The 13,596-nt window shown below is 40.0% G+C and overlaps 1 protein-coding gene across 1 annotated transcript in view; it reads left to right on the forward strand.

Annotated features, from left to right (window-relative positions):
- Positions 1–13,596, forward strand: part of kif11 (kinesin family member 11) — a 39,993-nt gene that overhangs the window by 19,994 nt on the left and 6,403 nt on the right. The window contains exons 15-22 of the mRNA XM_048608900.1: positions 2,205–2,412; positions 4,746–4,918; positions 7,214–7,339; positions 7,731–7,889; positions 7,985–8,124; positions 8,379–8,658; positions 10,862–11,084; positions 12,264–12,421. Of these exons, the coding sequence (XP_048464857.1) occupies positions 2,205–2,412; positions 4,746–4,918; positions 7,214–7,339; positions 7,731–7,889; positions 7,985–8,124; positions 8,379–8,658; positions 10,862–11,084; positions 12,264–12,421 (1,467 nt within the window). The remainder of the gene's footprint in view (positions 1–2,204; positions 2,413–4,745; positions 4,919–7,213; positions 7,340–7,730; positions 7,890–7,984; positions 8,125–8,378; positions 8,659–10,861; positions 11,085–12,263; positions 12,422–13,596) is intronic.

The raw sequence follows: 13,596 nt of genomic DNA on the forward strand, positions 1-13,596 counted from the left end.
GCTGTGATGACGACAATACACTTAATATCAAGGAAGTGAAGGCAGAATTTTATTTCAGTTGATCTTTCCAGGTGTCAAGCCTGCTCTATGCTTCTGCCAGTTAACAACAGTTTTCAACTTCACATTCAGCAATAAAAGTTCTACATTGAGAAATTTTGTGTAGTATGTCCCTGGCATCAGAAATAAGCTTCAGTTTTAAAGCTTGCATAGAGGAGACATGGGTGGTTTTGTTGAATGCATCAGAGAATTATGCAACACATGATGTACTGTGCTCACTTGTATTTAAATTAACTACTGATTTAGAGTCTGAGCCCCGATCTGTCAAGCTATGTTCAGTCTGCATTTCAAAGATAAGAAACACATTTCAGCATGTGATACAATGCAGCAACTGCTGTATCAGTGAATTTTGAGCTGAAATCAGTATCTGTTTCATAGCGATCTTAAAATACATGGCAACCATTGTTTGTCTACCTGGCATAAAATATTGTTTACAATATTGTGAAACTAGCAGATGAGTTTAAAAACCCTTTCAGTGTATTGCCATTGACCGGTTATCTGGGGAATTCACCCACCAAACCACTTCTTCCCCTCCCCAACCCTTTTTTTTTTTAAACCATGCATTTGTATCTTTGGCCACCTGTCTTAATGACTGAGTGCCTACTAGATCATTGTAGAATTATAGAATCCCTACAGTGTGGAAACAAGCCCTTAGGCCTGATAAGTCCACACCGACTCTCAGAGCATCCCACCCAGACCCATCCCCGTAAAACCCACCTAATCGACACATCCCTGAACACTATGGGCAATTTAGCATGGCCAATCCACCTAGCCTGCACATCTTTGGACTGTGGGAAGAAACCCTCGCAGACGCGGGGAGAAGGTGCAAACTCCGCACAGACAGTCGCCCAAAGGTGGAATCGAACCCGAGTCCCTGGTGCTGAGAGGCTACTTTGACTACTACTACTTTGACTCCATATCACATCTATTGTTTGATTGTAAATGAAGCACTGTTGGATTAGGTGATGTTGAAGGTGCTGCACAAGGCTGTGTGTGCTGCAAATGCCGCCACTCGATATTGCAAAGGGTGCCCACCTGCAGAGAGAAACACCTGAAGCAGCTGAAAGCAGCGGGCAGTCCCTTGGGCACTGCCAGAAGTTCTGAGGAAATAGCTTTAGGTGAACGCTGTGTAAACTTGAGGATTCTAGGAGGCCTGAGAAAATCACAGAATCCCTATTGTGGAAGCCAGCCATTCGGCCCATCGAGTCCTAACAGACCCTCCGGAGAGCATCACCCAGACCCATCCCCACCCTATCCCTGTAACCCTGCATTTAGCATTGCCAATCCACTTAACCTGCACATCTACGGACTGTGGGAGGAAACCAAAGCAGCCAGAGGAAACCCACATGCGTGGGGAGAATGTCACCCAAAGGTGCGATGGGGTCCCTGGCGCTGTGAGGCAGCAGTGCTAACCACTGAGCCGTGTCAACCTTTTGTTGCACATGTGGAATTAACAACATTGTAGATTACAGAACAGGGGACTCTGCTCACAATAGAAAGCTGTGACCTTATTTTAAAATGTGAAATGGAATAATGTGGTGATGACATGACAGTGCTCCAAAAGGAGCACTATTTGGAGTTCCCTTTTCTCCCTCCAACGTCCCAGGTTGTGACTCCAGGCTGCCAGTCCTTCACACTGTTTCATCTCGGTACCCGGGGCAGAGACCTTCCTTGAGTATGGAATCCAGGCATGAATCTGCTGCCACTCCTGTTCCTTCTCACCACCACTTGTTTCAGGTATGCAGCAGTAAACCCACGGCCTGGGTATAGCCTGCCAACTCCACAAAGGAACCCCATGCAGTATCTGTGCAGCAGCAGTGACCTGAACCCCCTCTGCCCAAAGAGACTGTGATGCATGGGGACTGTTAGGGAATTGTTGCGCAAGTGCTTCTGCTGATATCATGCTCAAAACACAGTGACATAAGCACGTGTGCAGTTGCCTCAAGCGTGAGGACCTACTGACACCTACTGGCCCATGTGCACATGTACAGGGGCCACGGTGTGTTCTGGATAGTCACTTGGATCTCTTAACAGCAAGTCAAATTCACACATACACCCACCAGGCACCCCCCACCCAGAACCCGGATATTTTGGTCAGTTATTAACTATTGTGTTCTTGTTTGTAAAGTATTGCTCATTTGTTTCAGTTGCTGCAAACGGTTGAAGACAGTACAAAGGATGTGTCGGGTCTCCATGCTAAGCTTGACCGCAAAAAAGTTGTTGAATTTCATAACTGCAAAGCGCAGGATGTCTTCATGAGACAGATGAATGACCTGTTCACCAAAATGCAGAAAAAATCTGATGAAACTCGTGTGAAGCAGCAGGGAATGCTTGATTTCTATGCCACGTCGATTGGTAAGTTTCTAGTTTAGTTCTCTTTACTTTGGAAGCAAAGCTACATGTTTGTTTGAAAACACATGGAATGAATGTTTCTTGTTTTAAGATGTGACTGAATTTAAACTTTTTTTAATGAATAATAAAGGATCAAATCATTTTATTCTACATTTCAGCAACTTCAGTTTAAAATACTTGACTTAAAATGAAAGTGAGTAAACTCCTAGTTTTCTCTCTTCCTTGCCCCACCCCACAAAAGTTTCTGTTAAACCAGGCCTTCCAAAGTTGTGGAGGTAAATTGCCTTCGTAAATTGCATACAAACTGTGCTATAATTTTGGTAATCTCTCATTCCCACCCTAAATTTACCACGTATTGCAATGGGTCCCTTCAATTTTTTTTCAATTTTATTTGGTAGCATGTTCTCCATACCAGTGGTTCTCGCAAGATGCTGTTCAGTCAGTTAAAGGGGACACGATCCTACCGGAAGAAAAACACTGAAACATGCAACATTGGGTGTGAGTCCAGTACAGTCATGTGGTGTAATTGCTATGGTTTTTTGCTCATTTAGAGATACATCTTAGCTGGATCTTCAGTTAAAATATTGATGGAAAAGTAGAATTAATTCAGAAGGAATCAAGCTGCCCAGCGCTCTGCATAGAACCCCACTTTGAGTATTGTGTTCAGTTCAGATTACCATGACCCAAGTTATTATTGAACTTGGTGATAAGGAAATTTATCAGACCTTTGAGGTTTGACCCTTGTGATGGAGGTCTGAGTTATCAGAAAATTGTGAAAAATCTTAGATGAACTGGCCTCTGTGGTTGACATTTGAGAGGAGGTTCCATAGGGCCGTGATGGGTTTGAAGTGAAATTACAACTTAGAAAGTTAAAAATACAGGGCATTTATTTAAACTAACAGGCAAACTTAGTACTTTTCATTTAGACCTGTGCATGAAATGAACCTTTGGTGAAACAAAACAAAGGAAGTTTTTTAAAAAAAAAAGGTTGATTGAAGTGTGAATCTAATGCATATTTCCCTACTAGTGCACCTGTGTCAGATGTTGTAATTTTAGAATCAAATATGATCCAATAAAGCCCAATGTTCAAATGATATTCCTCAAGAGCCAAATCAAATCTATATTCCACCCTGGACAAGACTTATTAGATCAGTGTTGAAGGCAGGTGTGGCTAAAGGGTTGAATTTGCATCCTTAGCATTTCCAAAGGATACTGATGTCCTCCCGTAACAGGAGGGCAGAGAAATCAACTCCTCTATGGATGCCTGAGGCCCTCTAGTGGAGATTTTCTGCTACTGCCACATTATACTGAGCCCATTAAAGGGCTCAAAAAGCTAAAGCCGATTCTTAAAATAGTAAGAAATAGGAGCAGGCGAAGGTTGTTCACTCCATCAAGCCTGCTCTGACATTCCTCATGTCCACATTCCAGCCCTTTCCCCATAACCCTTGATTTCCCCTACTGATCAAGAACCTATCTATCTCGGCCTTAAATTTACACAAGGACTCTGCTGGCACGCCTCTATACGGCAAGAAGTTCCACAAACACTCGGCCCTCTGAGAGAAGAAATTCTCCCTCATCTCATTCTTAAATTGGCACCCCTTTATTCTGAGACTATGGCCTCTGGTCCGAGACTCTCCCATGAGGGGAAACATCCCCTCAGCATTTACCCAGTCAAGCCCCTTAAGAATACTATATGTTTCAATGAGATCACCTCTCATTCTTCTACACTCCAGTGAGTAGAGTCCCAACCTGTTTAGCTTTTCTTCATAAAACAATGCCTCCATATTGGGAATCACCCTCGTGAACCTTCTCTGAACAGCCTTCAATGAAATGATATCCTTCCTTAAATAAGGGAATCAAAACTACTCTCAGAATTCCAGATGTGGTCTCACCAGTGCCTTGTACAGTTGCAGTAAGGCTTCCCTTATTGTCATACTCTTACCCCCTGGAAATAAGAGCCAACATTCCATTAGCCTTCCTGATCACCTGCTGCACCTGTGCGCTAGCTTTGTGTTTCATGTACAAGTACCCCGAGTCCTTTTGTGTTGCAGCTTTCTGCAGATTTTCTCAATTTTTCTCCATCCTTTTGTTCTCCTTTCCAAAATGAACAATTCCACATTTTTGCACTTTATATTCCATTTGCCAACTTTTTGCCCATTATTTAACCGATTGATATCTCTGTAAACTGTTTGTATACCCTGGCAACCTGCCTTTCCAGCTACTTTTGTATCTTTTGCAAATTTGACTACAATATATTCATTCCAAGACTGGATTAGATAAACAGTTGTCCTCTAGCTGCTTTAATTTCTTGAGTAAACTCATTTTTCTGTTCCCAGGCGAACTCCTGAGTGCAAATGCCTCTGCGTTTAGTTCTGTTGCATCTGCAGTGGGCACTTCTTTTGCGTCTGTCAAGGAAATGGTTTCTTCTGGGGTATCGCAAAGTCTTCAGGAATTGCTTAAGCAGGAGAGTATGACTCAACACTCATCGAACAAGGTCCAGAAGGCCCTGGTAAGCTCATATAGAGATGCATGGGAAAGGAGGGGAGCAAGTATTCTGTCATTATGCTTAATCCATTGTGCCAGTAAAGGGCCTCTTTCTATCCATTAGTTTTATATGTTGCACAGCACCTTCCACACTTTTAAATCTCATTACTTTTTTTTCTCTCCATCCTCGTTTCTCAAAGGTTTCATGTGGAAGCTGTTAAAAATGTGAAGTTTGGTCAATTGTTTTAGGGCTTTCTCTTTAATTTTAGAGTAAAATGAAGGAACAAAGATTATCGCATGACCTGTTTCACATTCTGCCTACCAGCAAGCCTGGGAAATTTAATTGTTAGGTTATTTTGTTGTGAATAAGGTGCATCGTGTTCATCCCTGTAAATAATGATCCAAGTAGCTGTGCTTACAATGGGTTGACTGTCAGTCTCCAAGTCCCAAGAGGAGTTAGAAATGTCATGTTTTGTTGATGTTTACTTTAAACTGTCTATGTCAAGATAGAATGATGTTAGAGGTTTAGAAAGCAGCTAGTTAGCATTTCTAGCTGGATTCAAGGTGCATGTGATTAACATCACCATTGAAATGGGCTTTGAGAGAGGAAGAGAGCGAGAGTCCATAGGAAGCTTTTATAGGATCAGTTGCAGGTTTTCCTAAAAGACGCCTGAACCCCCTCAGATGTCATCAGTCTACAAGAATCAGAGTAGAGGGGCTAGAGGCAGAAAGTGTGTATTATTTGGTACGTAGGTGGGAGCTGATGCTTGGATTAAAAAGCTAAAGTTTTTGAGGATTTAAAAGAAGCTGGAAGATTTGCCTAACTTAGGCTAGAGGGAGAGACTTTAAATGCACTGTCCCGGGGAAAATAGTTGTGGGAGAAGTAGCAGTCATCTAGCCAGAAAAGGCACTGAGCATAACTTTGAATTGGTTCCTGAAGAATGTGGTGCATACTGCAAAGGCAGTGTAATTTGTTACTTTGGAAGGGGAATGTTACATGGGGTTCTTTCCAGTGGTTAAGAGTATAGGTTGCCTTGTCATGGTGTTAAGTCAATATTGCTTTCAATTTGTCATAATCAAGTTTTAAAACTTGAAATTTTGATGTGATCATTTTAGTAATTCAATAGAAGCTCAGTTTTTATTTTTTAAGCAGTTTTTAGTCTGTTTGTGGACTGAAACACAATTCCAGATCAGTGGCCGCTTTGATGCTTTCTTCAAGTGTGTACTTGTATACGAGCTCTGGTTAGTGCTGGCAGGCCTTTAGACCACCGTAGTACATCCACATGTCATTCCAGCATTTAGGTTGTGATCAGGAACTGGTGCTACAGACAGCTTACCTCTCCAAAAGTTAATTCAGTTCAAGACAGTCTTGTGAGCATTAATCTTTTCTGAGTGCAAGCTCAGGGTGACAATTTTTATCCCTACCTTTTTCTGCAAGTCTCTACATTACATTTATTACAGTAACACCAGTGATTTCTTTCACTAATGTAACCTGTTGACAGTTGCATGGAAATGGCGATGTCTGGCTCATGCGGTTGCACCCTATTTAGATTTTAAATCTTGGTTTTCCAGACTTGCACATTTTGACTATGGTCAAGCTGCCTGGGATTGCCAGTTTTAGTGGGGTGTTTGTCATTAAGGGCTACAGATTGGGCACCAAGATGCCAACTTGCTTTTCTCCTGAATCACAAATTACCTTTGCACAAACATCATTATAAATGTCGACAGCTATTGATTTGCTTTCTTCTATAAGCTGGAAGTTCATACTATTCGTAAACACTGAATACATTTTTAAAAAGTATTGGACTTGCCTTAGTTTTGGTAGGAGTTTGCACTCATGTTCTATATTCAGCAGAAACCTTTATTACATTTTCAAGAACCTGGATATAAATTTTTAAGGGACGTAACTGCAGGGCTACGGGAGCAAGAGCTCGAAAGTGGTATCGGGCTGAATCTTCCATTATCAGCCATCACCGGCATAGTGGACGGAATTGGTGGTCTCCTGTAACACAAGTTTCAGTTTCTAGGTGTATTTGTGTTAACAAAGAGCAAACTCGCTGCTGAAAGAGCCATCAAAGTATTATGCTTTGTATATTCTGTTGTCTTTATAGGTTTGATTGAACAGTTTAGTTGACTCCCCTGTGCAGGGCAGTTATCTGAAGAGGAAACTTTTCTAGACTCTTAGTCAAGCTGTTAACTGTCCTTACAAAATGCTCTTGTAAGTGGGACAAGCAGTTAATGGGGTGCTGTGAGGTTTGCTTTTATTGGATTTCCCCTCAACTATGTTCAAGGTTTTCACATCTTTGCTGTTCACTTTCAGGAAGAACATAAACTGGAAATGGAAAAAGAGCTTAAGAAGAATTTACAGCCCATTGTTATCTCTGTAGTGGAACTGAACAATTGTCTTAAGCTGAATTTTCAGACCTATTCTGGAATAGCTGAGAAGGTCACTAAAATTTTCTCTGTCTAGTTGCATGAGTTTCTGAAACACGCTGTCCCATGATCTCTAAAGCTATATTAAACTTTTATCATTTTGGAATTAATTTGCCAAATACTCAGTTCTTATAGATGATATTGAACTTTGACTACTGGGTAATTATGCAATAAAAACCTCCTGATTTAAGGAAATGAAATAATGTTGAAAGCAATTTTATTTGAAGTAAACTAGCAAGACCATAGAAAACTATTTTGTTTATACTTTAATAGATTTTCTGATTAACACAAACTATGACAATACTGAAGGCTAGTCTTGCAGCTAATTAAAACTTATGCTCTGAGGATGCTTTTTAACTTGCCACACCTTGAGTTTATTATAGGAATGCTTTGACTTGTTTCAGCTGGAAGCCATGAAAACGGATACTGACGAATTCTTTGGACAACACAGCAAGATGCTTAGTAAAATACAAGAAACCACTTGCAACGCTCTGGGCAACATTCAAAATGAGAATGAAAAACTCAATCAAGAGCTACAAAAGTTGCAACAAGAGCAGATGGAGGTTCTATGAAACTCAATTGGTTCTGAAGATATTTTTCAGCTTTTTTTCACATCTGTACTAATTTTATGATTCAACTCTAACTCTTTGTATAATAGGGTATTTCAAAAGTCATCTCAAATCTACAGAGTCAGCTTGGTCAGTTAGCCCAGCAAATTCAGCAGAGCTATGATAATATTCAAATACAAAATGGAAATATGCATCAGTCATTGACTCTGCTTCAAGATGATGTGCAGTTGTAAGTAACTAGATTTGCTGCTTGGTTATCAATTAAATTGAGATATGCTGAAATATGCAAAATTGTTATATTTATTAGGTTCTGATGGGTTCACTGGTCTTTTGATGCTTTCCATATAACATCAAATTGCTCATTGCACCAAATGTCATACAGTTTTTTAAAAATTCTCAAGCTTTGCGGTTTGTTTTTAATATAGAAAACACTGAATTTTTTTTGTCTTATTTTGTAAGGCTATCATTTTTATTTTTCCTTAGACAATCTGCAAAGGCTATGGAGAATGCAGCTTCTCACCAAGGGAAACTCCTGACTACTTTAGATGTTTTGGCAAATGAAATCCGAGAAACATCCAGTGAGGGGTTGAAGTTTGCAGATCAGTCAAATATGAAGTGCCAACAACTCAACTCTGGTATGCTGACACTTTGCCAGGAAAGTAGTCGATGGTGTGAATCAACAGTTGGCACTGTTGACATGTTCAGTCAGGAACAACTCTGTTCCCTTAGAGGTAACAAAAGGAGGTTGGAGAACCATGAACAAGTAGGTGTTTTTAACTGTAACCATTTCTTTCCTTGTCTTAACAAATAGTGTCATGTGTATGTTAATTATATTAAGTAAACTTAATTATTCAAAAGGCTATCATAGAACAATTTTTTAAGCTGAAAAAGTGTTCTTTCTAAATACCAACAAGAGCAATTTCTATTTATATAGCTCCTTTAATATTGTGGAGCATCCTGGGATGTTTCGCTGAAACATTATGAAATAAAATTGGACTCCCAGTCTCTCAAGGAGTTGCTGGGGCAGAAAATCAAAGTATTTCACGAGATGCAGGTTGTAAGGAACGACTTAGCAGGGCAGGGATTTGAAGAAGAGAGGGAGATTTTTGAGTTTCAAACCCAGGTACCTGAAGCTACAATGACCAATGGCAGAGCTTGAAAATGAGCATCAGTAGAGAGGCCAGAATGGGAAGAAGTTTGATACCTCAGAACCCCAAGGCTTAAAGGAGATTACATTGTAGGATTAGAAAACGTGATTCAGCATTTTAAAGTATTGGTTAGCTAACTTTGAGCCATAGTGGGTCATGGGAAGCAATGAGGAAAGGGATATATATTAGGAAATATAGGCACGGGCATGTTCCAAACTCTCATGAAATGACAACTGTAACCACACATGGATTATTATTCATACTAGGGCATGGGTGGCAAGATTTTGAACTTTCAAAATGGTGCATTTGGGTTTAATTTAGGCATTTTATAAAATTGGAATCGGGTTCTTATCCTTGAGGAAGGAGTTGTGGTCATGCATTTCTTTTAAAGACCATCGTTCACTTTCTCTTAAGAATGCACTCTTAATTTTCTGCCTTTTCCACAAATCAGAGATACCTTTTGTCTGCCTCTTACAGTCCCTCTGCTGATTCTAATTATAGCTGTAAGCTGGTAGTTCTCTTCAATATAGAAAACTGCTGTGCTCCAGGAATTGCTATTTGATCATGAGAGGAATTCCCACTTCTAGTACTGAGTGAGGTGTTGGAATATGGCACCAGTGTGTACAACACTGTGAAAGCTAATTCTACCCCAAGACTGCAGCCTTTGAGCAGCCTTGAATGCCAATATCTGACTAACTGTGGAAACAAATTGGTAATTATTTACAACAATTGATCATAATGTTCTACCCACCATTACTCAGACCATCTTTATATGCCAGGTTTATTCATTTGAAATTAAATTCCATCAGCAGTTGTGGTGAGATTTGAACCCATGTCCTGTGAGGATTGGTCTGGCCTTTGGATTGCTAGTCCAGTTAAATTACCACTGTACTACTATCACATGCACCCAGTGTGGATTTGCTAGCCATGCCACTCCAGGGCAGTTCGGGCAAAGAATACTGCTTTGCCAGTGACAGCCACATCCCATGAAAGAACAAGAAAGATTAACTTGTTGGTTTAACCAGCATTTCTTCTACTTTAATAATCAAGATTGTCCTTTCCCCTCACTTGTTAGAGAAAGCGAATGTGGCTCAGTATTTTCAGTTGCATATTTATTGATAAATGTTTTGACTGCTATCTTTGATACAGAAGCATTCTTTCTGACCTGTTTCCTTTCCCAATCTGTAAAGCAGCTGCCTTTGCCACCCCTTAATTCATGGATTCTTCCTTCTCCTTCTCCAGCTCTGATATTCTTCTTGCACTTCTAATAATGCCAAGAGTTTTCTCTGCATACCTTTGCCTTTTCCCTTCCCTCTCCACTTGTACCTGTACTCTTGAGGAGGAAAAAGTCATTGTGTGCAGACGTTCTCTGAAGAGTTTGAAAGATCAAAAATTCTAATCTCAATTATTGAGACATCTTGTCCATCGGAACTGATGGCTAGAGAGCAAATTGAACCTGCAGTGCTGATCAGATTAAGCCAAGTAACTTTTGACTCCTATATTATTCTTTTAAATCAAGCTGCTTGAGACTTCATTTATGTTTGCATTGTAGTGATTCATTCTGAACTTTTCAAATAAATTTGTGGATGGCTATGTCAAATGTACAAATATGCAGTGCAGAGAACACTTGGGTATGACTCTTTTAAATCATTTAAAGCTATTTTTAAAAAAATGCAAAACTTAATTATCTTAATACTAGGCACTTGTAATTAATGTTAATAAAAAGTTGACAGTTTTTCAAATCCATGTCTACATTAAGCTACTCTTGAATGTTGACAAAATAAGTTACCTTGCATATCTTTGTTTCCCTTTTGGTAGACTGCCAGTGAGAGTTGTGACACTCTAGTCAGGGAAATAACAAAACAGCTGAAGGAAGAGTCCGATACTAAGGAATCAGCACTATGCATTGTCCGTGATCGGGTTAATGACGATAAAGGTGTGATGATGCAGCATATGACAGAGTTAAGTGAGCACGCTGAGGCAGGACTAAACAATGTCCTGAACTTCTTAAATGAACAACTCCAGCAGGACATTCCAACAGGTATGATCAACCATTTTGTACAAAAGTGGACAGGATGATGAAATGCATATATTTCGGGTTGTTCAACAGTACATAGCAAATAGTGTATATTTAATCTGACCAATCAATGAATTAACTGCTCGTTAACTGACTAATAATCCTACCTTCATTAATGTATCTTAGAATTTAGTTAAGAAATAAGTCCAACTAAATTTCTAGCAGAACAGGGTAAATTTCCATCTACAGGACAGCTAAATTGCTCCCCATTTGAACAAAATGTACCTTCTAATTGCTCTAAACTGGTGTGGAGCAGTAATGCATTGCAACATTTTCTGAACTGAATATTTTTATGAAGCTATACGCTAAACTTTGCATGTCACTGGCTTATGAACTACTTGCTGATGTTTAAAAGCAAAGACCTGGGATTTGATTTTACCTTCTCTCAACAATCTTGAAATGAATTGCTTTGATTACTTCAACCTGTTCAGTCACAACTAGACAAATATTACAGAATAATGACCAGTTGGCAGGGTTTGGTGACTTTGATAGATGGTCGGACATCAGGAGAATTCCCTATTCTGCAAATTTCTCTGGCACATTTTACTTCAGACCATCAGTAAAGACTGTTTAGTTTGACATTCAAAGATGGCACAGCTGATGATGCAGTTTGCACACCGGGAGCTCTGCTCTGATTATGTACTGCAGCCCTGGAATATGTCCTGGCCCATATCTTCTGGCTGGGAGGTGATTGTTTTCTCAATTGGAGCCCGATTGAAATTGTACAGACTGAACAAAAGCTATTGATCTTTTTCTACATCATATTTAAAATTTTGTCTTTTGCTAGCCTTAATGTTTTAAAAGCTGTCCTCCATCTCAGAGGTTCAAACAAGGAAGGTGACAGTCTGTGACTTGAATATTCCTATACTAAGAGTAAATATGCTGTCTTTGGCCCCTTTCCTTGGGCTTAGGGATGGATTGATTAGCTGGGTTCCCAAGCCTGCTGACATGCAGGTAGTATTGGAAAAGTGAGATCCATGTGTGCTTATGATTAATAGTCGCTGTGAGAAGTACTGAATATTGTTTGCTGGTTTTTGACCAATACCCTACTAAGGGAATAGTATGGAAAGTGAAGCATTTTATTCTGGCTCTCAGCTGAAATTGTTTTTTTTTTTTCTGACGATAATTGTGTTGATTTTTCAGGCACCACCCCCCAGCGCAGAGAATATATTTACCCGCGAACCTTCTTGAGAACAGAGCCACGGGATGCCTTGGTTGTTCAGTTCAAAGCACAGCAGCAGCAGCTTCAGAATTCTTTGAATGCTGCCATGTCCATCCAAGAAGAACCTGTTTGTGAGCAGGTGAGTCTAGTTGGTTTAGTTCCTTTTGAAAAGGTTAACTGGAAAATATCTAAAATGATGTCTACGCTTCCCAAATGTTGCCTGTCAGCAGTGCGTTAGACTTCTACAAAAGAAGCTTTTATCCTGTTGTGTGGTACAGGTGCAAAAACATGTGCTTAATGATTTGAAGTTTAAGATCCAACTGAATTGAATATTATAGCTGGCTAAAGTTTTTTTTTATTGTGCCAAACTTGACCCTCCCCTTTCTTACCTGAAGGTACTAACTCCTTGTTTGGAAAGAGTGCCCTGCAGATCATGTCACTTACTCAGATGTATCCCTTGGCTCCAGACTGTTGGCAAGATTATTGACCCAGTGTGTACTTGAAGCACATGCCTAATTTCAGAATGGAAATCAAAGCTTCAATACTGGTGCTCACCGGCAGGACTTAGCACACTCTGATTCTGTCTGTTTCCTGCTGCTGCCATCTCCACACAAGCTGCGATTTCTGATCGAATAGGGAGGATTGGCTGAATTTACTCTTGTAAGCCAAAGATGACTCAACGGATTGCACAGACCAACAAGTATCTTGTTTAATATCGACTGATTTATATGGCTCATATCTATTCACTATATTACAAAAGAGATTTTTATCAGAGAATAAAATATTTTTATGGTGGTTTCTATTAGTCACAGGAGCCAGATTCTCTCTCTCGGCTTAAACAGATTCAGGCATATGTTGCTGAGGTTTTTCTTCACTTTAGTTAGATAAATAGAATTCAATGCTGAGATATACAAATTGTTTTGATTATAGCAGGTAATTTATCAAGCACCAATGCAATTTCTAAAGGCACTCAGATGCTTGTCCCTGCAACACCAGTAGAGACTGCCAACCGTTCTCTGTAATAGTCTCAAATCATTAATTCCAATTAATGTTTCATTTCACCCATCCATGCCATCTTTAGCCCATTTGAGGTCAAGGCATATCTTTATCGCATGAGCCTGAATCTTTCTAGAAACTGTCTTTGAATTTCCACTTTTAAACAGTGTGAAAAGGTTTTCCCTTGAGTCCCAGTAATCCTGGTTGTACTAAACATCTGCACTTCCATTATAACAAGGTGTAGAGCTGGATGAACACAGCAGGCCAAGCAGCATCAGAGGAGCAGGAAGGCTGACGTTTCGTGCCTAGACCCTTCAG

The sequence above is a fragment of the Rhincodon typus genome, chromosome 20 (assembly GCF_021869965.1).
Source record: "Rhincodon typus isolate 14 chromosome 20, sRhiTyp1.1, whole genome shotgun sequence".
NCBI lineage: Eukaryota > Metazoa > Chordata > Chondrichthyes > Orectolobiformes > Rhincodontidae > Rhincodon > Rhincodon typus.